This window comes from Petromyzon marinus, chromosome 76 (genome assembly GCF_048934315.1).
Source record: "Petromyzon marinus isolate PM22_M1 ecotype Great Lakes invasive population chromosome 76, UKy_Petmar_22M1.pri1.0, whole genome shotgun sequence".
Lineage (NCBI taxonomy): Eukaryota > Metazoa > Chordata > Hyperoartia > Petromyzontiformes > Petromyzontidae > Petromyzon > Petromyzon marinus.
In genome coordinates this window covers 2,304,529-2,332,151 of record NC_133742.1, presented here as the reverse complement: position 1 = coordinate 2,332,151, position 27,623 = coordinate 2,304,529, and the positions used below count along the sequence as shown (strand labels likewise).

The 27,623-nt window shown below is 49.4% G+C and overlaps 2 protein-coding genes across 3 annotated transcripts in view; one reads left to right on the top strand and one right to left on the bottom strand.

Annotated features, from left to right (window-relative positions):
* Nucleotides 1-1,495: 1,495 nt before the first annotated feature.
* Nucleotides 1,496-27,623, bottom strand: part of LOC142907244 (uncharacterized) — a 29,590-nt gene continuing 3,462 nt past the window's right edge. The window contains exons 2-6 of the mRNA XM_076056513.1: nucleotides 10,864-10,921; nucleotides 8,206-8,267; nucleotides 6,335-6,509; nucleotides 5,814-6,015; nucleotides 1,496-5,494 (exon numbers count right to left, since the gene is read on the bottom strand). Coding sequence (XP_075912628.1) covers nucleotides 5,377-5,494; nucleotides 5,814-6,015; nucleotides 6,335-6,509; nucleotides 8,206-8,267; nucleotides 10,864-10,915 — 609 coding nt within the window. The 5' untranslated portion in view covers nucleotides 10,916-10,921 and the 3' untranslated portion in view covers nucleotides 1,496-5,376. The remainder of the gene's footprint in view (nucleotides 5,495-5,813; nucleotides 6,016-6,334; nucleotides 6,510-8,205; nucleotides 8,268-10,863; nucleotides 10,922-27,623) is intronic.
* LOC116957543 (uncharacterized) overlaps nucleotides 23,763-27,623 on the top strand; it is a 186,384-nt gene continuing 182,523 nt past the window's right edge. Inside the window, exon 1 of one of the 2 annotated variants that reach the window (XM_076056509.1) lies at nucleotides 23,763-24,824. The gene's annotated coding sequence lies outside the window, so the exon portion shown is untranslated. The remainder of the gene's footprint in view (nucleotides 24,825-27,623) is intronic. The other variant, XM_076056508.1, reaches the window with a different exon arrangement.

Below are 27,623 nucleotides of genomic sequence, written 5' to 3'. Positions count from 1 at the left end.
TACGAACACCCGCACTTACGAACACCCACACAACGAACACCCGCACTTACGAACACCCGCACTTACGAACACCCACACAACGAACACCCGCACTACGAGCACCCGACTTACGAACACGAGCTTCCGCGAGATATTTAACCATCCCACTTGTGAACGCGAACTCGCGCTTGCCAAATGAACCGCACAGCTGTTATGCTCAACAGACTGTTGGGTCAAGTGCTGTTAGCGAGTAGCAGCACCTATGACGGCCGGAACGGCACACGAGGGGGTGGGTGGCTAACACCACACCCGACCGCCTTTGTCTCCCCAGTGGCGATGTTCACTACACACCGCTACACCAGGTACTCAGTTGAGGCCCACGACCGGTTCAGATGATCGTCACCGGTGTTGGCCGTGAGCGCGAATCGAACTCGTGCCGTGCTAAAGGTATAACCTGCTTGGTGTTTGAACATCTTAACACAGCTCTTGTTTATTCCCAGAAAGGGTAAACACCGATGATTATTTTTCGTCATTTTCGAAACTGTCAACAAACATCTCATGGACAGCGCTCACAACGCATGGACACTGCGCGCACGCGGTCACGACCTCGCCCAGTGCTTCTTGATTGCAGCCTCGCACCCCTTTGTTTAACATCTCCTAGCCACCACGGATCGCCAAGCCCTCTGCCCCTGGCTAGAGGGGCTGTGCAGAGCGCCCTCTATTGGAAGCCCTTCCGCCTGCAGTGGCAGTGAGCGAGCCGTTGCAGGGGCTGCACCTTCATCGTTTATCTTCGTCACATCGAGCGCCGTGTTTAATATTCTCAAGCGATCCTGACTGCTGATGAGACATTGAATGTCGAAACCGGTCCAGATTGATTTTTTTTCCTGGCTTTGGAACCACCAAGGGTGCTGCTGAAATTGTGCACTCACAGGAAGATTTTTGTGGCCGCATTTTATTTTTGTATTTTTGATGTGGAGGGGACAGACGAACGTGAAGGAGACGAATCCGCTGGGTTTTTGGTCGATGTGGATTTGTGCAGTGGCGTAGTTTGACCGCCAGGGGGCAGTGCAGTTGCGTGATGAGTTTCAGTGATTCATAACGCAGGCGGTTAGGGTTGGATCGCGTGAACATGAACATGTCGTGAACTCGCCACCACACGGCCAATAAGTAAGGTTTGTCACGTGAACAAGAAACGTGCCAATCAGCGACTAGTTCAGCACATCGGTGTGATGGAGAGTAAGCCCACAACATTTACAATTCGAGTACGACGCTTCGCTTGTGATTACAAACACTTGTGCCAAATTGCCTGGAGGGGAATGGAGAGGGGTGGAGTGGGGTGGAGGGAGATGGAGAGGGGTGGAGGGAGCTTGAGCCAGGGCCCTGCCCTTGAGATGAACGTTCACGTTTAGTGCCGTGCAAAACGAACCCCTCGCGAGTGTCCACTTGCCTGCTGCAGTGAAGCTTGCCAGCTGCAGACGTTTTGTGATAAGATGATTAATAGACAACACTCGGTATGGCTGAAACATTTATTATATTTTTATTGCCTTATGAGTTTTTGGCGACCAGCATTTGAACCTCATGGCGGGACCCCGGGGTCTTGCATAAACATTATATTATGTTAATATTATATTATAATGTAAACATATTATGTTAATATTATATTACGTAAATAAATACTTAGCTCTTCTTCACCTGAAAACTCGTAACCTGCAGTACCTCTATTTAAATACACTATCGAAACAATAATTTATACCGCTCTGTCAATCATCGTGTTTCACAGTGTGGATTTGTGAACACACTTTGTAAACAGTATATAACATAGTACGCGTTTTCACATTGTAACAAGCGTTTACACCGATGTTACTCTACAGTGTAGCGTGTCGCCCCTCTTATCCGCATTGATCCGAGCGGTATGTGGGGACTATGGCTTAACAGCAAAAAAAACACAGATCCATACGGACAAGAGAAGTATTATGAAACAGGAGGAATTAACGGTGCAACGCATCTCATCTGTTAAATATCTGCAGGTATTATGATTGTCATCGATTGATCCTGGCTGCAGACATTGGTAGGTCACAAATAATAATGAAGATTAGAGAGCAGTTTCACTGTATCATGCAAACCGTCATGACAAATAAAGGACTTCAGTCGTAAACATTTTTACTTAAAGCTTTCGTGACTGCAGTGATTCATATTCTTGGTTCTTTCGGTAAAGTCACCACGTAGAAGGGAAACAATACAATAATAAAATATATATAAAACATCAGTCGTGTAGGCAGTTTGAGCAGCTTTGGATACGACTTGTTATGGTCCTGCCCATACCCAAGCATGGAATGCATTCGCTTGTTCAGCTCTTGTGCGCATTCGTCCTCTGCGCTTGGACACGACCACAGAACGATCCACGCCAGGCGGGTCGCGGCGTTTGTGTGCGCGGTGGGACGGAGTCGCCAAAAATTAATTGATTAATGACGATTTTGACACAAGGTTCATTTCTATAAAAATAGAAAATACGAGTGGTTTTACACCAATGTTTTCTCATAGCAAAAAATGTATACCATAGGTTTACATGCTTTAAAAACAGCCAATGCTTGCAATACACAGATTTCATGAAACAATTTTTCCAACCGTAAATACGTTAAAATCTGTCCCTTAAAGGCAACATTTTCCCAACACTAATTATATAATGCATGAGGCTTCTAAACCAATGTCTTACTCTCACTGAAAATATGGCACTTCTAGACCAGTGGTTTCCAACCTTCCTGGACCCACGTTGATGAGGGAACCGCGGAATCCAAAATCAACACCGCTGACGCCCTCCAAGCCGGTGGTGATGGCCAAGTGGGCCTCCGGCGTGTCGCCCAAGCCCGACGCGGCCACCATCAACAAGCACGTGCAGCAGCGCGTCGTGGAGTCCGTCTTCAAGAACTACGACCACGACCGTGATGGCTACATCTCGCAGCAGGACTTCGAGCAAGTCGCGGCCAACTTCCCCTTCCTCGACTCGTTCTGCGTGCTCGACAAAGACCAAGAAGACGAATCCAAGATGGCCGCCTGAGGCGCACGTGCGCTCCCGGGGCGTTCCCCGGGCCGCGCTCCGAGCAGCGGCTGGCGGGGGCCGTTTGTGAGGGGGCCGAGGGAGCCGACAGAAGGAGCCGAGGGGGCCGAGGGGGCCGGGGGGGGGCCGACGGGGGCGGGGCGGGCCGACGGAGCCGGGGGGGGGGGGCGACGGAGCCGGAGGGGGGGGGAGGGGCGCCGCGCGAGCAGAGGGAGCCGACACTGACTCACTCATACATCATACACTGACTCACTCATACATCATACACTGACTCACTCATACATCATACACTGACTCACTCACACATCATACACTGACTCACTCACACATCATACACTGACTCACTCACACATCATACACTGACTCACTCACACATCATACACTGACTCACTCACACATCATGCACTGACTCACTCACACATCATGCACTGACTCGCTCATCATGCGCTTACTCACACATCATACACTCGCACAACCACTGACCCATTCACTCATCATACACAGGTTCACTCATCGTGTGCTGGCTCACTCGCACATCATACACTCAATCACACTGCCGCTGACTCACTCACACATCATACACTGACTCGCTCATCATGTGCTGACTAACACATCGTACGCTGACTCACACATCATACACTCAACCTAATACGGACTCAATCATCATACAGTGACTCGCACATCATACACTCACTCACGCTGCTGCTGACTCACTCACACATCATACACTCACTCACTCACACATCATACACTCACTCACGCTACTACTGACTCACTCACACATCATACACTGGGAGTGTCGTGCTGCCAGCTATGGCTGCAGGTTTTTGTCCTAAGTGTTATGTATATCGTTTATTGTTAAATTTAAAATTACAGTTCCTATGATTACTGTTGTTGCATTGTTTTATAGCTTTATTTGGTGATTCAAAAACATATGGTTAATCTAAATTGTCTTATAGTTGTTGTTGTTGGCTTGCACCACATTGTGATTTTTGCACACAGCGTTTTAATACGTTTTTTTGTGTGGAATATTTGCTGGTTTATTCCAGGATGTTTCTGTTGCGCATCGTCGCTTTGGGATGTTCTGTGTTCAAATTTTGTTTGTTGCGGTTGCACCCGACTTAAGAGCCGCATGGCTCACAGGGCTATACCTAAATAAATGAAACTTGAAAACTTGAAAAGTTCACTGCCAACCCTCTAAACAAACTTGACGAAGAACTTGCAGTAAGAAAGATGGCTTTGTGAGTAACATTGTGGGGTCCTTAAATCGTTCTGCAGAGCAATTCCCACGGCCTTGTGGATTGCCATGGGCTATGGCCCATAGCCCACAGGTTCAACCACTCCTCTTGACCAATACTCCACAACGGTAAACATAGACAGTAGTTAACATGCAATCTCAAGGCACCTCTGGAATAGCAGCGCATAGTGCACGTAAAAGACATTCAATAAAGAGTGTGCCAAATAGTCCAGTGTGAGAACCTCTTGAGTTGTCAATCTCGTGCATTGTGTGGGCAATTCACACAGATTCTGGTCCCTTAACACCACACACACACACGACTCTTATTACACCACAACCACACTCCAACACCACACCCCCCTCTGGCTCACACTCATACACAAGCAAACGCACACAACTCACACACCCACTCAGGTTCACACACAGACACACAATGCTGACACATTCAGTAGAGCAGGAAGGGGCTGTAGGGAATGTGCATGGAGCTCACGGGAAGACAGCGGTGGTGCAGCCCAGGCGAGGAGAGACACAGACAGAGGGAAAGTCTGTAACGTCTGGAGCCTGGACGTGAGCAGGGGGAATCTGCGGTGAGACTGATCGGGCGCTATGGAGTTGAGGGTTCACGAATCACAGATTTGTGAGACTCCCCAGAACCCACTGGGCTACGCGGTGGGCGTTAATAAGCGACCAGACATTGAGAGAACACGTGGTGGGGAGCACAGAGGTGAGAGGGGAGAGGAAGCGTAGAGTCTATGGAGGATCGTGGAGGCGGAGAGTGCGATCTTGCAGAGTCGATTGGGGACGGGATTGGGAGCCAGTGGGGGGAATCTGAAGATTGGGATGATGAAGGTTGCATTTATAGAAGTCGTGAGATGAGGCAGCAGCGGTATTCTGGATCGTGTGGAATTCCGCGTTCAGGGATTTGGAGCTGCCAGAGAGGAGTTTGGAGAGTTAACGTTGCGCAGGAAAAGATGACAAAGCCATGAAGATCTGGGACAACAACCCATGGACCACAGGCACTCCGTACTGCACTCCTGCATGGCACTGTGGCTATGAGCGGTCACGGGTGCCGGCCAGGGTGGTCATGGGGGAGCCGGTGATCACTTCAAGCGGCGATTGTCCCCACATCTCCATTTGCCTCTGTGGGTCCATTCGTTATCGCCACCATCAGTGGATGCCCATTCTCCTCCACATCACCGTGCACGTCTGCTTGCCCATCGCCACTGAGGAACAAGAACACGAGTTTACAAACCGCACGGTGCCTGCACACAGCAACATCTGGACACAGTTCACGAGGAATTGGCCCCAGTGGTGCCGACTCAGCACCGCTGAGAACCCAGCCCAGCTTCCTGCGTTCTCGTTCATTATTGAGGAGCTGGGCTGGGGGATCCTGGTGCCTGGGCTAGAGGTTAAAAACTAATTTCTTTAGAACTGCTTTGGGTGATCATTTTATTGTCCTTCCCCCCACCCCTTCGGTTAGCTACGGTTGGCTACGTAGGGTGTGAAAGTAGTTCAACACACACACACACGTACTGTACATACCTGTGTGAGCCGGGGGAGCTCCCAGACGACCGACGGCGTTTCTGGATGAAGATGACAACAGCCACCACCACCACCACCACTGCCACCACCACTGCCACCACAATCCCCGTCCAGCCCCTGAAGTGGGGACCTGCTGTGGGCGAGGTCTCCGCTGCCGCAGCGACAGTCGTGCCACTTGCACCGCTGTGCGTCTGTGGAGCTGCTGAGACACGGACGGCGGTGTCAAGAACCTAGACAGAGTGGGGGGCTCAACGTGACCCCCACTCGGACCCAGCACCACCGCCCCCACCCAGCGACTCAACGCAGCTTCACGTGCATTGGATAAATTCACGATGCAGGTCACACAGAAGAGATGCATGAAGGGGAACAGGACGAGCTCACTTTTCAAATCACGTGACCAAACACAACCAAAGCCAAGACCTCTCTAATATTTGCACAAACACGGCCTGGGCAATTGTAAAGTGCGTTTAGAAAATGCGGTGACGTGGGCACCACACTCCCCCGCTTCCACTCTCACTCACCTTCAACCACACTCAGCGTCGCGTTCAGTCGACTCGCGTTGTAGAATTGAAAACTAAAATCGATCACAGAGCCCCTGGAGTCGTTGGGCAGCAAGAGGGAGCAGTCGCCCTTGGCCAGGTCTCCCACGAATGTGGCCACGTCAGGTCGAGAATCCTCACCGTACGAGTTGTAGATCTGCAAGGAGAGGAACCACCGGCGGTCACCCCAACGTTCCTTCGTCAACCACCCAAGATTCACGATCCCTAGCAAAAAAAATTTGCGCGTATGAAATTTGGCACGGGGCTTTTGATGAGGATCGCGCTAGCGATCCGCTAATGTGCGTTGCACACCCTCCTCCATCCGTCGCTGGTAAAGCAATGAAGCAGTCACGTGAAGAGTGGGCCGTGCTGCACACCTGTGTGGAAATGTTGATGACATCACACAGGCTAATTGAAAGTGTGGACATGTTGATGACATCACACAGACTAATTGAAAGTGTGGACATGTTGATGACATCACACAGACTAATTGAAAGTGTGGACATGTTGATGACATCACACAGACTAATTGAAAGTGTGGACATGTTGATGACATCACACAGACTAATTGAAAGTGTGGACATGTTGATGACATCACACAGACTAATTGAAAGTGTGGACATGTTGATGACATCACACAGACTAATTGAAAGTGTGGACATGTTGATGACATCACACAGACTAATTGAAAGTGTGGACATGTTGATGACATCACACAGACTAATTGAAAGTGTGGACATGTTGATGACATCACACAGACTAATTGAAAGTGTGGACATGTTGATGACATCACACAGACTAATTGAAAGTGTGGACATGTTTATGACATCACACAGACTAGTTGAAAGTGTGGACATGTTGATGACATCACACAGACTAATTGAAAGTGTGGACATGTTGATGACATCACACAGACTAATTGAAAGTGTGGACATGTTTATGACATCACACAGACTAGTTGAAAGTGTGGACATGTTGATGACATCACACAGACTAATTGAAAGTGTGGACATGTTGATGACATCACACAGACTAATTGAAAGTGTGAACATGTTGATGACATCACACAGACTAATTGAAAGTGTGGACATGTTGATGACATCACACAGACTAATTGAAAGTGTGAACATGTTGATGACATCACACAGACTAATTGAAAGTGTGGACATGTTGATGACATCACACAGACTAGTTGAAAGTGTGGACATGTTGATGACATCACACAGACTAATTGAAAGTGTGGACATGTTGTTGACATCACACAGACTAATTGAAAGTGTGGACATGTTGATGACATCACACAGACTAATTGAAAGTGTGGACATGTTGACATCACACAGACTAATTGAAAGTGGACGTGTTGATGACATCACACAGACTAATTGAAAGTGTGGACATGTTGATGACATCACACAGACTAATTGAAAGTGTGGACATGTTGATTACATCACACAGACTAATTGAAACTGAATTACCGGGTAAGGCCCACAGAGCAATGTAGCTCTCTTCTTTCAGAAGCCACCTGGCTATCACAAACGATAGCTCAACAAAGTGGCTTATCATCACGTGCAAATGTACAGCAGCAGCCAGATAATCTAAATAACGAGAGACTTCAGAAGACCACAGTCGTGGAGGCAGCGGCTCAAGAGTGCAAACTGAGAAGGGATGACATCGCAGGGAGAAGCGGACTGCGTGGGATTGTTAAAAAACTGGAAATGTCACTGATTAGCAAAAAGTGCACTTTGATAAGTGCCTGCAGAAGTTTCCACAATCGGTTTGTTGCTTGAGGATTTGGTGACTTTAAGGTTGATACCACCCTTGATGTCCAGCAGTGGAGAGAAGGAGCATCTCACAAGCACTGCCCCGACCAGATCCTCCGGCACAGCGATCGAGACATTCGCAGCAGACAACAGATCTACGCAAAGAGAGACAAGTCACATTTGTTACGGACATGCAGAGAGAGAGACTGGTCACATTGATTGCAGAGATCGGGTCAGGGTTATAGTTGAACTCTGGGTTGGTGCCAGGATTGAGGTCCGAATTAGTGCCAGCGATAGTGCTTATGCTAAGGGGAGCGGTGGTGTAGCGGTTAGCGCGCTGCGCTACGAACCCGGCCACCCAAGTTCGATTCCCCCTCACGGCCAACACCAGTATCGATTATCTGAACCGAACCGGTCCTGGGCCTCACGTAGGTCGGCTCAGCCCCAAATAAATATCTGCTGCTGTGTGTAAACATTTCCATTGGAGGGACAAAGGCGGCCGGGCGTGGTGCTGGCCACCCATCCCATCGTGTGCCATTCCGGCCTTCATTACGCGCTGCTACTGGCTAACAGCACTTGCCCTAACCGTCTGGTAAAGGCTACACGTTTGATCTTTATCTTTGTTTAGGTTCGAATTTGCACGAGCGGTCAAGGTTAAGTGTGAAAAGTGAATGGAGGTTTGCTTAAGCACTTGACTTGATGCTTCGGTGACACCAACTGGTCCTGGCAGCCCACTCACGGTGACTAGGAGATGTTTAATACCTCGCCTGGTATGCAGGAGGTCGTGAGCTCGATCCTAACCTTGACACCTGCTGTATATTTGGAGTATGTGTGTGCTCTCTCCTCGTGGTCGCGTGTTTTTTTCTCCAGGACCTCCGGTTTTTCCCTCCACATTCACAATGAAAACGTGTTTAAAGTATCTGGCTGCTTCACATTCCCAACGTGATGATAAACCACTTCGTTGAGCTATCATTTGTGATAGCCAGGTAGCTTCTGAGAGCGACATAAATAAGTGGAGCCTTACCTGGTAAAATAAAAGATTGTTTGGTATGAAACATTTAAATAGTTTCGCTAACTTACAACCACATCTGTCTCTGAATATAACCCCCCTGCGTCTGTGAGTGATTCTGAGTTACAGATCATTTTCCAGTCTTTCCCGCTTCGAGGATCGTGAAGTCCCAGCTCCAGAAAATCTTCGACGATCTTATCGAGCCATAGATCCCCCCCGGACAAACCTCCGGTCATTTTTCCACCCATGTCACCGTACGAGATGGATTTTGGCAAAACTTTGACCGTCCATCCCCAGTTCTACGCACGAAGATCACGGTCACATTGAGGGAGACAAAGTCAGGGCGAGGGTTCCCGGGTTCGGTTTGACTTCATCGTAAAGGAGACAATAAATGTCCTCAAGGCTGTCAATTAAAGGCCGCTGTCACAGTCCCTGGTACAAAATGCACCCCAAACCACTGCCCACCCACCAGACCTTCAGGCCATGCTTCCACCATCCTATGAAAGACACCGTGCCACCCGATTATGCACAACTCCCGCCAAGCTACGCCCTTGCCCCCCAAGTTGCCAGACCATTGCTCCCTGGACAGAAGCTCCCTGGACAGTAGCTCCCTGGACAGAAGCTCCCTGGACAGAAACTCCCTGGACAGAAGCTCCCTGGACAGAAGCTCCCTGGACAGAAGCTCCCTAGACAGAAGCTCCCTGGACAGAAGCTCCCTGGACAGAAGCTCCCTGGACAGAAGCTCCCTGGACAGAAGCTCCCTGGACAGAAGCTCCCTGGACAGAAGCTCCCTGGACAGAAGCTCCCCTGGACAGTAGCTCCCTGGACAGTAGCTTCCTGGACAGTAGCTCCCCTGGACAGAAGCTCCCTGGACAGAAGCTCCCTGGACAGAAGCTCCCTAGACAGAAGCTTCCTGGACAGAAGCTCCCTGGACAGAAGCTCCCTGGACAGAAGCTCCCTGGACAGAAGCTTCCTGGACAGAAGCTCCCTGGACAGAAGCTCCCTGGACAGAAGCTCCCTGGACAGAAGCTCCCTGGACAGTAGCTCCCTGGACAGTAGCTCCCTGGACAGTAGCTTCCTGGACAGTAGCTCCCTGGACAGAAGCTCCCTGGACAGAAGCTCCCTGGACAGAAGCTCCCTGGACAGTAGCTTCCTGGACAGTAGCTCCCTGGACAGAAGCTCCCTGGACAGAAGCTTCCTGGACAGAAGCTCCCTGGACAGAAGCTCCCTGGACAGAAGCTCCCTGGACAGAAGCTCCCTGGACAGAAGCTCCCTGGACAGAAGCTCCCTGGACAGAAGCTCCCTAGACAGAAGCTCCCTGGACAGAAGCTTCCTGGACAGAAACTCCCTGGACAGAAGCTCCCTGGACAGAAGCTCCCTGGACAGAAGCTCCCTGGACAGAAGCTCCCTGGACAGAAGCTCCCTAGACAGAAGCTCCCTGGACAGAAGCTTCCTGGACAGAAACTCCTTTCATCTTCTTCACTGCTGCCCCGATATGGAACTGCCTCCCTGATGAAGGCATTGTTGGCGAAATCACCGGCTTGTGTCTCGGGGCCTTCAAATGGTGAGCACGTGGTACATCTCCTAACTTCACCACACGCCTTGTACGGACCGAGTCTTTGAGCTGCATGAGTGAACCAATTCCGGTTTGATGATGTACTGTCTGATATGGATGTCGTTCACAATTGCACCGCATACAAAAAGAGGACCGTAGGGTGTGAACGAATCGTGCGTAAACTTACATGTGACGGCAATCAGCAGCACGGCGACTATCCTGGCGAACTTGCGCTCCATGTCCTCCTGGTGGTAACAAAGAGAACGATTCACAAAGGGCTCACGCGGCCGTTCCATTCACCTCCGTTCGGCGGAGGAGACGACCCCCTTTTTGAAGCGCCGATGAGTCAGGGATCACGTGGTCTCACAGGGCGGGGATCACGTGGTCTCACACGGCGGGATCACGTGGTCTCACAGGGCGGGATCACGTGGTCTCACAGGGCGGGATCACGTGGTCTCACAGGGCGTCGTCGTCTCTCGTAGACGGGACCAGAGACGTTCCGGTAAAGAGGCCACGCGCAGTCACATGACCCTCGTCTATCCCCGTCCACTCACTGCCAAGATAAAGTCCACTTACGTTTCTGCCCCCAAAATGCTCCACTCTCGAACGACTTTTTTTCACGTGAGAAATACAAATTACTTTATAGGTTTAAAATTAAGCAATAAAACATCAAATGTAAACACTTGGGGCTCATGAAGAACCACAGCACAAGATCTCCCGTGATAGCATACGATATAACCTCCTTACAGCCATATATTTGAAATCACTCTCACACTCTCTACTCAGTCACACAGCCCCCTCTCTCTCTCTCCACGTCTCTCACCCCCTAGCCGAGACAAAGATCCCCCGGGTAGCCTTAACAGACTGTAGGGGCAAGTGCTGTTAGCGAGTTGCACCGATGAAGGCCGGCACGGCACACGAGGGGGTGGGTGGCCAACACCACGCCCAGCCACCTTTGTCTCCCCAGTGGCGATGTGTGTGAGTGTTGTGTGTGTGTTGTGTTGTGTGAGTGTTGTGTGAGTGTTGTGTGTGTGAGTGTTGTGTGTGTTGTGTGAGTGTTGTGTGTGAGTGCTGTGCGTGTGTGGAGTAATGTGTAAATGTTGTGTGTGTGGTGAAGGTGTGTGCACACACACACACAACAACCACCGCCATTCGCCACTAAGTGGCGGTGACGTCACCACGACGCTTGTACCAGGCTATGTGCACTTTGAGGCCACGTGAAGTGTCGAACGCCCGCTGGCAGGATGTCACGGGGCAAACCCATATTCCACAGGTCGACTGAGACGACTGGCTGATGCACCACTTGTGCCCCCTACTGTGCCAACTTTCTGTGCTTTAGCCACCTGGCGCTCCGCTAGTTGTTGTGAGCGTCGCTTCTCCGCCCTCCGTTGTTGTTGGAGGGCGACTGCCTGCACCTGCCCAGTAGCGTCCTTCACGAGCCTCCTCCACAGAGGCCGATCTTGACACCGCTGGTACCAGTCATCGGCAAGTCCACTCAGCTCCATGTCCTCCTGTACCACATCACTCCATCTCTTCTCTAGCCCGTGCCGCGCCCGTTTCGGCCCCTTGATCCGGCCGAACAAAAGCTGTTTAGGCATGTGGTGGCTGGGCATGCGGGCTACATGACCCAGCCAACGCAGCCTTGCCTGCTGGAGCTCACCGGTGGAACTTTGTCCAGATCTTTAAAGGATTTGTGAGCTCACACAATCCAGCCTGGTTAAACCCAGGATGGATCGTAGGCAGGCCAGCCTAAATGTTTATAACCGGCGAAGATGCTCCATTAGGGGGGTCCACATTTCGCAAGCGTAGAGAGGGGAGGGAATGCCCGTGGTCGAGAAGACCTGAAGCTTCGTGCAAAGCGACAGACCAGGTAGCTTCCACACAGCGTTACGCAACCGATGAAAAGATAATGCCGCTCGACTGATTCGGAGTGAGACCTCTGCTGTTAAACCGGAGCCGGTCATGAGCACACTGCCCAGGTATGGGAAACTCTCCACAACTGCCCTATCACCAATTGGGAGTTGTGGGGGTGGAGTATCTGATGGTACAAAATTCCCAGGCAGGTGCTTAGTTTTGGTGGGGCTGATGGTAAGGCCCGACTTCTTAGTGGCAAGCTCCAAGTTCAGCAGCAGTGCCTCCAACTCCTCCTCCGAGTTAGCAGCAATTACCAGATCATCGGCATACATAACATGGTTAAGCAATAGGGAGCCATCCCTTGACCACACCCGGGCATGACTCAGCCTCCCATTGTATCTGTACCAGATGGAAATTCCTCCGGTACAGCTATTGAAGGCTTCAGGAACTACGTGGTCGAAATTGATGTTAAATAATGTGGGAGCCAGAGGACATCCCTGTCGCACCCAAGGTGTACAGCGAATGGCTCCGACTCCCGGCCACGTAGTTTTACCCGGGCCCGCTCACCATCATGAAGGTCCTTAATGATCATGATCAGAAGGTCAGGGACTCTGAAAGCACGAAGAACAACCCAGAGCCCAAGCCTACTGATGGTATTGTAGTGTTTATAATGACGAATAAACTTCTTATGAGGCACACTCTGTTTATTGTAATACTCCTCTTACACAGTCCTTAACACACAGAGGGGTATACGGTCCCCTCACCCGATACCCTAAGAAGGTACAGCCTCCGGACTTAGCGTGACCTACACACAGGTCTCTTCCTAACCTAAGGAGGTACAGCCTCCCGTCTTGGCGGGACTTACACATCCACCGCTATCCTAGAGTCCTCCGGCTGAGACCTAGGGGAGGCTATCTGACCCACCGCTGGCCCGGCGGGTCCTGACCACTGGGTACGCCGAGCCTTAGCCCTCAGAAGGGCTGGAAGGCTGGGTCCAGGGTCCTGACTATCTTCAGCGAGGGCTTCGGTCTTCGTGTAGGGAGAGAACTCCCCGCGCTTTGCGCGGTCACCCTTCTTATACCTGTTCGTGGCCAGGTGTAACAAATCCCACATTCCCACGTGAACTGTCTGATTGGTTCTTACCAAACTGTGGCTACGATCCACTTCACCTCGTCTGACCCCAACCGTTATGTACACAGAGGTAACGCTGCATTGCCCTTTGATCCCTAGTGGCAATGCAGGTTACTGAACAGTGAGTAGTTAACACCTCTCCAGCATCATAGGCCTTGACCAGGTCAACAAAGCAGAGATGTAGGTCTTGTTGGAATTCCCTACACCTCTGCTGTAGCAAACGGACAGAAAATATGGCATCTGTGCAAGACCGCCCTTTCCTGAAACCGCACACACACACACTCGCACACACACGGACCAGTCACACTCACACACACACACGGACCAGTCACACACACACACTCGCACACACACGGACCAGTCACACTCACACACACACACGGACCAGTCACACACACACACTCGCGTGCACACACACACACTCGCACACACACGGACCAGTCACACACACGGACCAGTCTCTCACACACACACGGACCAGTCACACACACACACTCGCACACACAAAGACAAAGATCCCCTATATAGCCTGTAACAGACTGTAGGGGGCAAGTGCTGTTAGCGAGCACACAAAAGATAAAAGATCCCCCGTATAGCCTTAACAGACTGTAGGGGCAAGTGCTGTTAGCGAGCACCTATGAAGGCCGTAACGGTACACGAGGGGGTGGGTGGCCAGCACCACGCCCGACCGCCTTTGTCTCCCCAGTGGCAATGTTTACACACCGCAACGGGTACTCATTTGAGGCTGAGTCGACCTAGGGGAGGCCCGGGACCGGTTCAGATAATCGTCACTGGTGTTGGCCGTGAGCGGGAATCGAACCCGGGTCGCCAGGTTCATAGCGCAGCGTAGCGCTAACCGCTACACTACCACTCGCGCACACACACACACTCGCGCACACACACACACTCGCACACACACGGACCAGACACACACACACGGACCAGTCACACACACACACAGACGGACCAGTCACACACACACACACGGACCAGTCACACACACACACACGGACCAGTCACACACACGGACCAGTCACACACACACTCGCACACACAAAGACAAAGATCCCCCATATAGCCTGTAACAGACTGTAGGGGGCAAGTGCTGTTAGCGAGCACACACACACTCGCGCACACACACACTCGCGCACACACAAACACACTCGCACACACACGGACCAGACACACACACTCGCACACACACGTACCAGTCACACACACACACGGACCAGTCACACACACGGACCAGGCACACACTCGCACACACACGGACCAGGCACACACACACACTCGCACACACACGGACCAGGCACACACACACACTCGCACACACACGGACCAGTCACACACACACACTCGCACACACACGGACCAGTCACACACACACACTCGCACACACACGGACCAGTCACACACACACACACACGGACCAGTCACACACACACACACGGACCATTCACACACACACACACACGGACCAGTCACACACACACACACACGGACCAGTCACACACACTCGCACACACACCAGTCACACACACTCGCACACACACGGACCAGGAACACACACTCGCACACACACGGACCAGACACACACTCGCACACACACGGACCAGACACACACACTCGCACACACACGGACCAGTCACACACACACACTCGCACACACACGGACCAGTCACACACACACACTCGCACACACACGGACCAGTCACACACACACACGGACCAGTCACACACACACACGGACCAGTCACACACACACACGGACCAGTCACACACACACACGGACCAGTCACACACACACACGGACCAGTCACATACACACACGGACCAGTCACACACACACGGACCAGTCACACACACACGGACCAGTCACACACACACACGGACCAGTCACACACACACGGACCAGTCACACACACGGACCAGGCACACACACACACACGGACCAGACACACACACTCGCACACACACGGACCAGTCACACACACACACGGACCAGTCACACACACACACACGGACCAGTCACACACACGGACCAGTCACACACACACACACGGACCAGTCACACACACACACCAGTCACACACGGACCAGTCACACACACACGGACCAGTCACACACACACACACCAGTCACACACGGACCAGTCACACACACACGGACCAGTCACACACACACACACCAGACACACACACACACACGGACCAGTCACACACACACACACACGGACCAGTCACACACACACACACGGACCAGTCACACACACACACACCAGACACACACACACACCAGTCACACACTCACATACACACACCAGTCACACACTCACACACACACACCAGACACACACACACCAGTCACACACTCACACACACACCAGACACACACACACACACACGGACCAGTCACACACACACACACCAGACACACACACACCAGTCACACACACACACCAGTCACACACACACACACACCAGTCACACACACACGGACCAGTCACACACACACACACGGACCAGTCACACACACACACACGGACCAGTCACACACACACACGGACCAGTCACACACACTCACGGAACCGCGCTCACCTCGCGTGTTTTTGCCCTCCTCCTCCTCCTCTCGCGAGGGCTGCTGCTGCTGCTGCTCTGTGTGCACGGGCGGCAGCAGCAGCAGCAGCAGCGGCGATGACGATGATGACGATGAAGATGCCCTCGAGTGTGCGGTGTGTGCGAGAGGGGGGAGAGACAGCGAGAAGGGGTGGATGCGGTGGCTGTGGAGGCGTGTGCCGAGGCGACGCCCTTTTGTTTAAAGCGCCGACGAGTCACGGATCGCGTGGTCTTTGGCTGCGTGTGGCTGGGTGGGCGGGCAGGGCGAGGCGTGGCTTTGGTGGTTGGTGGCGATGCTGGGTGGGGAGTGGGGGGGTGGATGATGTCCGGGGGTTTGTGGGGCACCACGCTGGTGTTGCGCCCGAAACGTCGTGAGTTATTTGAGACCTACGTGACTTTACCGAAAGAAGCAAAGAGTTTGTCGCTACCCGTTTAATTATTTCATGGTAGGACTATCCACTGTGCAACACTCACCTTTGACTAAAGCACTGCTGAATAAACCACTCACACTAAAATTGCACGTGTTATCACGTTTCAAATGCTTCGAGTTGTTTGTAGAATGAAAAGACAATGTTTAAAGTGGGCGCACTTTGTTTACCGGCGATGGGAGAGCTGGGAAGAGAGAGAGGTGGGGGAGAGACAATGACGTAGTGCCGCTATTGTCTGCACAGTGCGCAATCTACCAGTGCTAAAACTGTACTTACTCATCTACCAGTGGTGTGTTCTTGATTCCTTCGGTAAAGTCACCACGTAGAAGGGAAACAATAAAACAATAAAAATATAAAACAAAATACTCACGACGTTTCGACTGCAGGTGTGAAAACCACAGCAAGGAAATTCGGTAAGACTTTACAAAATTTGGTAAGACTTTACTAAATGTTCTTGCTGTGGTTTTCACACCTGATGATGATTGCTTGTGTTGCAGTCGAAACGTCGTGAGAATTGTATTGTTTTATATTTTTATTATTTTATTGTTTCCCTTCTACGTGGTGACTTTACCGAAAGAACCAAGAATATAAATCCCTGCAGTCACGACAGCTTTAAATAAAAATTTTTACCAGGTATGTGTTACTTATTTATTGGATATTTAATTTTGTTACATATTTACTGTTTTATGTTCTCTCGTTTCCGGTTAGTTTGTTGTCTTTGTGCACGTTATGATTTTAATGTTAACAATTGATAGTGGAATGTATTACAAATGTAAACTTTGTATTAATATGTTGGAATTAAGCTGCGGTAACGTCGTTAAAGATATTAATGCATGCGGGGTATATGGAGGTGCGGGCTATCTGAAATTTGTTTTACACAAAACGCTAATTTTGCGGGGTGTATGCGTCTACTACTTGCTCACAGCACTTGCCCCAACAGTCTGTTTAAGGATGTCTGGGATATATTTTGCCTTTGATAAGTACTACTTGCTCACAGCACTTGCCCCAACAGTCTGTTTAAGGATGTCTGGGATATATTTTGTCTTTGTAAAGCACTACACACTCACAGCACTTGCTCCAACAGTCTGTTTAAGGATGTCTGGGATATATTTTGTCTTTGATAAGTACTACTTGCTCACAGCACTTGCCCCAACAGTCTGTTTAAGGATGTGTGGGATATATTTTGTCTTTGATAAGTACTACTCGCTCACAGCACTTGCCCCAACAGTCTGTTTAAGGATGTCTGGGATATACTTTGTCTTTGAAAAGTACTACATGCTCACAGCACTTGCCCCAACAGTCTGTTTAAGGATGTCTGGGATATATTTTGTATTTGATAAGTACTACTTGCTCACAGCACTTGCCCCAACAGTCTGTTTAAGGATGTCTGGGATATATTTTGTCTTTGTAAAGCACTACACACTCACAGCACTTGCTCCAACAGTCTGTTTAAGGATGTCTGGGATATATTTTGTCTTTGATAAGTACTACTTGCTCACAGCCCTTGCCCCAACAGTCTGTTTAAGGATGTCTGGGATATATTTTGTCTTTGATAAGTACTACTCGCTCACAGCACTTGCCCCAACAGTCTGTTTAAGGATGTCTGAGATATATTTTGTCTTTGATAAGTACTACTTGCTCACAGCACTTGCTCCAACAGTCTGTTTAAGGATGTCTGGGATATATTTTGTCTTTGATAAGTACTACTTGCTCACAGCCCTTGCCCCAACAGTCTGTTTAAGGATGTCTGGGATATATTTTGTCTTTGATAAGTACTACTCGCTCACAGCACTTGCCCCAACAGTCTGTTTAAGGATGTCTGGGATATATTTTGTCTTTGATAAGTACTACTTGCTCACAGCACTTGCGCCAACAGTCTGTTTAAGGATGTCTGGGATATATTTTGCCTTTGATAAGTACTACTCGCTCACAGCACTTGCCCCAACAGTCTGTTTAAGGATGTCCGGGGGATCTTTCCCCACGTCTTGCTGTGTGTATTTTATCCTCATCGTCATTGTTGTTCATAAAATTATTATCCCGGGTGCGGACGACAACGAACATGTTGCCTGGATGAGAACACGGAGGGGGAGGGGTTGTTGTTGCACACACCTCGCGGCACGTGGAGGAGAGAGAGGTTACAGGAGGCGGGAGAGGTTACAGGAGGAGCGAGCGAGAGGTTACAGGAGGAGGAGGGAGAGAGAGAGAGGTTACAGGGGGAGCGAGAGAGAGGCTACAGGAGGAGGAGGGAGAGAGAGGCTACAGGAGGGGGAGGAGAGGGAGAGGTTACAGGGGGAGGAGGGAGAGAGAGAGAGGTTACAGGGGGAGCGAGAGAGAGGCTACAGGAGGAGGAGGGAGAGAGAGGCTACAGGAGGGGGAGGAGAGGGAGAGGCTACAGGAGGAGGAGGGAGCGAGAGAGAGGTTACAGGAGGCGAGAGAGGCTACAGGAGGAGGGAGCGAGAGAGAGGCTACAGGAGGCGAGAGAGGCTACAGGAGGGGGAGGAGAGGGAGGAGGGAGCGAGCTTTGAGCACACAAAGGGATGGTGGCGGTGACGCCTCCTCGCCGCTCTCCGCACACGGAGGGCAGCGCGTCGGCAAATTTCGCATCAGACAAAGGTGACCCGCGTAGCCTTCCACGGACTGTTGCGGCAAGTGCTGCTGTTGGCGGAGTAGCGGCGGCACCTGTGAAGGCGGGCACGGCACGCGAGGCGCGGGTGGTTTGGGGGGTGGTGGTGGTCGGCACCACGCCCGGCCGCCTTTGTCTCCCCAGTGCCGGTTTGTACGACGCACCGCGTGCTCATTTAACGGCACGTAAGTCGACCTGTCACGCTCGTCGACCTGGTTCGCCACGCCGGTGCGCTAACCGTTGCGCCACCGCTCCCCGCTCAAGGCAGCAAATACACGCACGTGCGCGTACACAGAGTCGCGCGCGTGCATGTGTATATGTACATATGTATACACATGTACATATATACATGTATATATGTACATGTGTAGATGTACGTACAGCGTTTGCACCTGCAGCCGTTACGAATGTGTGTGTAGGTCACGTCCGGATAAAAAACAGCTTTTGTTCGGCCGGATCAAGAGGGCTAAACGGGCGCGGCACGGGCTAGAGAAGAGATGGAGTTCAACTTCAAGTTCCATTTATTTGGTTATAGCCCTGTGAGCTATTCAGCTCTTGAATCGGGTGCAACCGCAACAAACAAAAAAACTAAAACAAGAAAACATCTTAAAGTGACTTTGTGTGACTCTGCAAACAGAAAATCCAGGAAAAAAACATCAAAACATTTCAGAAAAAGCACCGTACACCAACGCTGTGTGCAAAAATCCCAGTGGGATGCAAGTCAAATAACAACAACAACCACAACACAACTTAGAGAAAGGCCATCAGTCTAACTCCGTACTACAATAAACAACAACATGGCCAAACCAAAAAACGTTTTCGAAATCACCAAATTAAATCCATAAGTGCAATGTAACAGTGATCATAGGGATTGTGACCGATGTGGTACAGGAGGACGTGGAGCTGAGTGGACTTGCCGATGACTGGTACCAGCGGTGTCAAGATCGGCCTCTGTGGAGGAGGCTCGTGAAGGACGCTACTGGGAAGTTGGAGGCAGTCGCCCTCCAACAACAACGGAGGGCGGAGGAGCGACGCTCACAACGAGCGGAGCGCCGGGTGGCTAAAGCACAGCAGGCTGGCACAGTAGGGGCACAGGTGGTGCATCAGCCACTCATCTCATTCAGTGGACCCGTGGCACCTGGGTCTGGCCCGTGACCTCCTGCCAGCGGGCGTTCGACACTTCACGTGGCCTTAAGGTGCACATGGCCTGGCACAAGCGTCGTGGTGACGTCACCGCCACTTAGTGACGAATGGTGGTTGTTGTGTTGTGTGTTGTGTGTGTGGCGAGGGGTGTGTTGTGAGTGTTGTGTGTGAGTATTGTGTGAGTGTTGTGTGTGTGGCGAGGGGTGTGTTGTGTGTGAGTGTTGTGTGTGTGAGTGTTGTGTGAGTGTTGTGTGTGTTGTTGGTGAGTGTTGTGTGTGAGTGTTGTGTGTGAGTGTTGTGTGTGTGAGTGTTGTGTGTGTGAGTGTTGTGTGTGTGAGTGTTGTGTGTGAGTGTTGTGTGAGTGTTGTGTGTGTGTTGTGTGTGTGAGTGTTGTGAGTGTTGTGTGTGTGTGTTGCTACGTGTATCGTGATACACATAGGCGCGTGGTATCGCCGTGCCCAGTAATCGAAACAGTAATCGATTCTCACACACAACACACCCCTCGCCACACACACAACACTCACACACAACATTCACATAGCACTCACACAACACTCGCACACACAACACTCACACACACATAACACACAGACACATAACACTCACACACAACACACAGCACTCACACACAGAACTTGCACACAGCACTCATACACACAGCACTCACACAAAACACACACCCTTCACCACACTTACAACACACACACAACATGCACTCACAACACACACAGCACACACCCTTCACCACTCAGACAAAACACACACACAACTCACGTAACACTCACGCACACAGCAATCACACACAGTACACACACACAGTACACATACAGTACACACTACTCACACAGTACACACACTACACATTTCACACAGTACACACTACTCACACACAGTACACACACACAGTACACACATTTCACACACAGCACTCACACACAGTACACACACTATACACATTTCACACAGTACACACACTACACACATTTCACACACAGCACACACACACACAGCACTCACACACACATACAATTGGTGGGGGGGGGGGGTGTTTGACCATACTTCACCACGCCGGTCAACGCGGGTTGCCATCGGGACCAAGAGAACCGCCTCCTCCCACGGCGTTGTGAGAGGCGCCTTGTCTCAACAGCGATGTCTTTAGAACCCAAGTTTAATGTCCAACTCACCATTGAAAATCAAAAACCTGTACTGCGAATACCGCTCACGACAAGACACCCCTTTCATCATGTACTACAGTCATGTTTATTAACACAAAGCTAAACATTCCTCAGTCTCATGAAACAAATATACAACTTCTGAATTCAAAACATTTACAGAGGGTAACTGAAGCACATAAACGAGTTGCAAAGTCGATACACAATGTAAATACTTCTCTAACAATGTATACTTAAATTTCGATTTAAAGCTTTCGTGACTGCAATGATTCATCTTCTTTGGTTCTTTCGGTAAAGTCACGTAGAATGAGAATAAAATAATAAATTGATAAAATAAAATAACACAATAATATTCTCACGACGTTTCGGCCACAACACAAGCGGCCTTCATCAGGTGAAGGGAGCGAGACTGTCTGGTAGGACAGCGCTGGAGTGAGAGAGCCACGTTCCATTCCAGGTGAAGTATGTGTTGGTTAAGCAATGTCTCACCAGGGGGGGTACATCAGTATGCAGTCCTTGATGAACCAGGTGTGGTGTCCTTGTTCACCAAAGTCCCGGTACCTGACACCATCGCTATCATTGAAGATACTGATGTACCCCCCCTGGTGAGACATTGCTTAACCAACACATACTTCACCTGGAATGGAACTTTCTACAAACAAACTGAGGGCACCCCAATGGGCTCCCCCCTATCTCCGGTTGTAGCCAACGTATTCATGGAAAAATTTGAAACTGACGCCATCCAGACTGCCACTCTACGCCCGACCTTATGGAAGAGGTACGTTGATGACACCTTTGTCATCTGGCCACATGGCCAGCCTGCTCTAGACCAATTCCGCGACCACATCAATTCCATACACCCAGCCATCAGATTTACCATGGAGGTCGAAAAAGATGGCAAACTACCCTTTCTGGATGTCTTAATTAAAAGGAGACATGATGGTTCAATGAGCCACTCTGTCTACAGGAAAGCTACCCATACAGATGCTTACTTGAAACCGGATTCCCACCACCATCCATCCCAGAAGAACTGCCTCATCAAGACTCTATACCATAGAGCCCAATGCATTTCCGACCAGGAACACATTACCAGTGAACTCAAACACGTACACCAGGCTCTCAGGGCTAATGGCTACTCCGACTACACAATCCGCAAAGCCATCACTCCAGTCATGAAGAAGGATCCTCTTGTGGAGCCACTCAAAACCATCACCTTACCCTACATTGCAGGGGTCACTAAAAAGATCTCCAAAATCCTGAATAAACACAAGATCCAGGTCCGATTCAACACAGTACACAAAATCCGTGATTTAGTTCCATCTGTAAAAGATGCTCTTCCAGACATACAGTACCCGGGCGTTTACAAACTAAAGTGCCTCTGTGGTAGTAGCTACATTGGAGAAACCAAAAGACATATCTCGGATCGCATCCGCGAACATAAAGCAGACTTGAAACACGGTAAGACGAACTCCTCTGCCGTGGCAGATCACTGTTACAATTCAGTGGGCTCACATGACATTGACTTCTCCAAGACGGAGGTTCTTTGCAAACCAACTGGCTACCATGAGAGATTCGTTCATGAGGCCATTCACATATACAAGCACAGAGACAATTTCAACCGAGAAGATGGATTCAGGCTCAGTAACCACTGGAAAGATGTGTTAAATCATTTCTGTTCTTAATTAATTGTAATTTTACGATGACCTTCAGACCGCAGCTCTTTCGCCAGCATTGCCTCTTAATACCTCTCACACCACGGTTAATGGTATGGTTTACAACATGGAGTATACTGGGGCTTCGCAGCTGTCTCTCTCCCCCTCCTCTGTTCCGACCATGGACGAACTCGTCCGTCTGAACGGGGCCCGTAGCTATCCGTGGTACGGAAATTTGAGGGTAAGAATCCACCCATTTTTTCGCCATATAGCATTGTGTTATATAACGACTTATGGTTGGTAGCTTAGCTGATTGGAGAATATAGAGTTTATTGATAACATGAAGGTAATTTATATTTTAGTTTTTATTGGTTCACTATATAGTACTGTGAATAGCTCAGATTTGTAGTCATTTCGGTGACCAGTCACTAGCAAATCACCCAGTTATTTCAATGCTAAATTCGCCTAGTTATTTCAATGCTAAATTCTCCTGTTTTGATTTGTACTAAGTGCCTCGGTGAATGTGTATGCTCTGACTTCAACGTAACTATTTCTGTAGCAGTTACAAGCGAATGCCTTAATTTAGCTATTTCAATGCTAAATTCTATGCTAATTCCTTTTAACAATGGGTGCCTCTGCGGATGTGTATGCTTTAACTTTTAACATAGCTATTTCTGTGACCAGTCACAAGCTAATCATTCAGCCTTTTCAATGCTAAATTTTATGCTAATTCCTTCGTCAAGGCTCTTTGTTCCTCTCACACAGCTTAAAAGCCGTGATCTGAACGTGGCTCTCTCACTCCAGCGCTGTCCTACCAGACAGTCTCGCTCCCTTCACCTGATGAAGGCCGCTTGTGTTGTGGCTGAAACGTCGTGATAATATTATTGTGTTATTTTATTTTATCAATTTATTATTTTATTCTCATTCTACGTGACTTTACCGAAAGAACCAAAGAAAATGTATACTTATACAGTACTAATTAAACAGCGATGTGCACATTTGTAGATTGTATTTGGTTTTCAGTTAAATGTGCACATCACGCCTCTGGCAGGATGTCTAAAGGACGTTTCATGCAAGCACCCATTCAGATGTAAGTGTGATTGTCTTCTGGTAATTAAGGCGAATCTACGTATGGATGTATCTAGTTTACAATGATACAACTTCACTCCACTAGACGTCCTTGCTTAGCCGATCTGCCACAAAGGGCGGAGCATTTATTGTCAGGAATGAAAACATTTGAACTAAGTATTTTATTTATTTTAAACACGGGTTTTGTCAAACAAAATCTCACTGCCTCGAAGTAGAACAGGCGGAAGGGAGACGTCATAACCGCAGACACACGGAAGTCACGGCGCCAGCGATGTCTTATTGGTGGAGGTGTGGACCTATGGGGGGTGGAGGAGGAGGGGTTCTGGGGGTGAGATAGCCACGCCCCCTCTCCAAACACTTTATAAACACCGACGACGCTGCTGCTGCCGCCATCATCGCCGGGTATTGGAGGCGACCTCACGGCCCTGCTCCTCCTCCTCCTCCCCAGCAGCAGCAGCAGCATCACAGCTGAGAGGAGGTGAGGTTGTCTCTCTATCACACACTGTGTGTCTATGTTATGACTGTGTGTCTATCACACACTGTGTGTCTATGTATGACTGTGTGTCTATCACACACTGTGTCTATGTGTGTCTATCACACTGTGTGTCTATGTATGACTGTGTGTCTGTGTCTATCACACTGTGTCTATGTATGACTGTGTGTCTATCACACTGTGTCTATGTATCACTGTGTCTATCACACTCTGTGTCCATGTATGACTGTGTGACTGTGTCTATCACACACTGTGTCTATGTATGACTGTGTGTCTATCACACTCTGTGTCTATGTATGACTGTGTGACTGTGACGCCTCGCGTCTCTCTGTGTGAGTCTCTGCCTGTGACTGTTACACTCGTGGTCTACGTGTCTCTGTGTGTATATCACTCTGTGTGTCTCTGTGTGTGTATCACACTGTGTCTATCACTCTGTGTGTTCTAGATTTGAAGCTTCCGTGACTGCAAGGATCCATACTCTTTGGTTCTATTCGGTAAAGTCACGTAGGTAAAAAATAAAACAACAAAACTCTGTGTGTCTATCACTGTGTGTCTCTGTATCACTCTGTGTCTCTGTGTCTATCATTCTGTGTGTGTCTGTGTGTATCACTGTGTGTCTGTGTGTATCACTGTGTCTATGTGTATCACTGTGTGTCTATTACTCTGTGTGTATATCACTCTGTGTGTCTATCACTCTGTGTGTCTCTGTGTGTTGTGTCTGTGGGCCAGTGTATGTGTGTCTATCACACTCTGTCTATGTATGATTGTGTCTATCACACTCTGTGTCTATGTATGACTGTGTGGCTATCACACTCTGTGTCTATGTATGACTGTGTGTCTATCACACTTTGTCTATGTATGACTGTGTCTATCTATCTATGTATGACTGTGTCTATCACACTGTGTCTATGTATGACTGTGTGTCTATGTGCCTATCACACTGTCTATGTATGACTGTGTGTCTATCACACTTTGTCTATGTATGACTGTGTCTATCACACTGTGTCTATGTATGACTGTGTGTCTTATCACACTGTATCTATGTATGACTGTGTGTATCACACTGTATGTATGACTGTGTCTGTCACACTTTGTCTATGTATGACTGTGTGTCTATCACACTGTGTCTGTATGACTGTTTGTCTATCACACTGTGTGTCTATATATGACTGTGTGTCTATCACACTGTGTGTCTATGTATGACTGTGTGTCTATCACACTGTGTGTCTATGTATGACTGTGTGTCTATCACACTGAGTGTCTATGTGTGTCTATGTGTCTATCACACAGTGTCTATGTGTGTCTATGTGTCTATCACACAGTGTCTATGTGTGTCTATGTGTCTATCACACAGTGTCTATGTGTGTCTATCACACAGTGTCTATGTGTCTATCACACAGTGTCTATGTGTGTCTGTGTGTCTATCACACAGTGTCTATGTGTGTCTATCACACAGTGTCTATGTGTCTATCACACAGTGTCTATGTGTGTCTGTGTGTCTATCACACAGTGTCTATGTGTGTCTATGTGTCTATCACACTGAGTGTCTATGTGTGTCTATGTGTCTATCACACTGAGTGTCTATGTGTGTCTATGTGTCTATCACACAGTGTCTATGTGTGTCTATGTGTCTATCACACAGTGTCTATGTGTGTCTATGTGTCTATCACGCACTGTCTATGACTGTGAGAGTGGGATGCGTCTTGCCACAAGAACTCTGCCGCTTGCGAGCGACGTGAACGGCCACGAGAACAAACAGCGGCAGTAAGGGGACTCTAAACATTCTGCGATTCTCGCAACAGCAAAGTGGAGGGTCGCCTCCTGCTCTCGGGAGCGGTGGGTTGAGCCCGTGACGGAAATTCCACATTGCCCTGTCGGGGGCCAGACTCTCTCCTCTGTAGGGCCACCCCCAGTCGATTCGAACAAAGTGGTACTCAATATTGACTTGAAGCTTTTGTGACTGCAGGAATCAATACTCTTTGGTTATTTCGGTAAAGTCACGTAGCAGGTATACAATAAAATAAATCACGACTGCCTCAGCAGCAGACCATCATGCTTTCCCATCCTGATAATGGACGCTTGTGTTGCACCCGAAACGTCGTGATTTATTTTATTTTATACCTCCGTGACTTTACCGAAATAACCAAAGAGGTAAAGTGGTTCTCAGTTTATCTGCGACGACTGGGATCTGTGCCACTTGGGGCTGTGTGTGTGGATCTGCCCGACAGCTTTAACACGGCGACTGAGCAGTGACGTCACGAGGTGCCACATTCTCATTCGGCTTCTTCCCATGCCACTGTAAGAATTCACTCGATGGCATTGTGAGAAATCACCCCGCCACACATTCAGCATCGCGTTAGGGGTCATCCATTGAGTAGCGACGACAAATCTGTCTACTTGACCCCTCCCCTCTCTCTGTGCGCACATGGACTTTGACTTTTTACCCCCCGAATCCTATAGAACGGTCGATATTTAATCCACGCAGAGACGATCAAGGATTAATAATATTAATGTGTTTAAGCAAACAGTCTACCGCCGGACTATACAACTCGTTTGAAGGCCAGTGTAGACAAATTATCATCGAAAATAATCGAATATCAATATTATTATCGAGGCTACACCCCCCCCTCCCGTTTCCTATGCATACATTGTCAGTAGCCCCCCATCCACAAGCGGTACACATTTGTGTTAACCCCTCCACGCGTACGGACTCAATGGATGTCGCCTTAGCGGAGTTGAGGCGATAG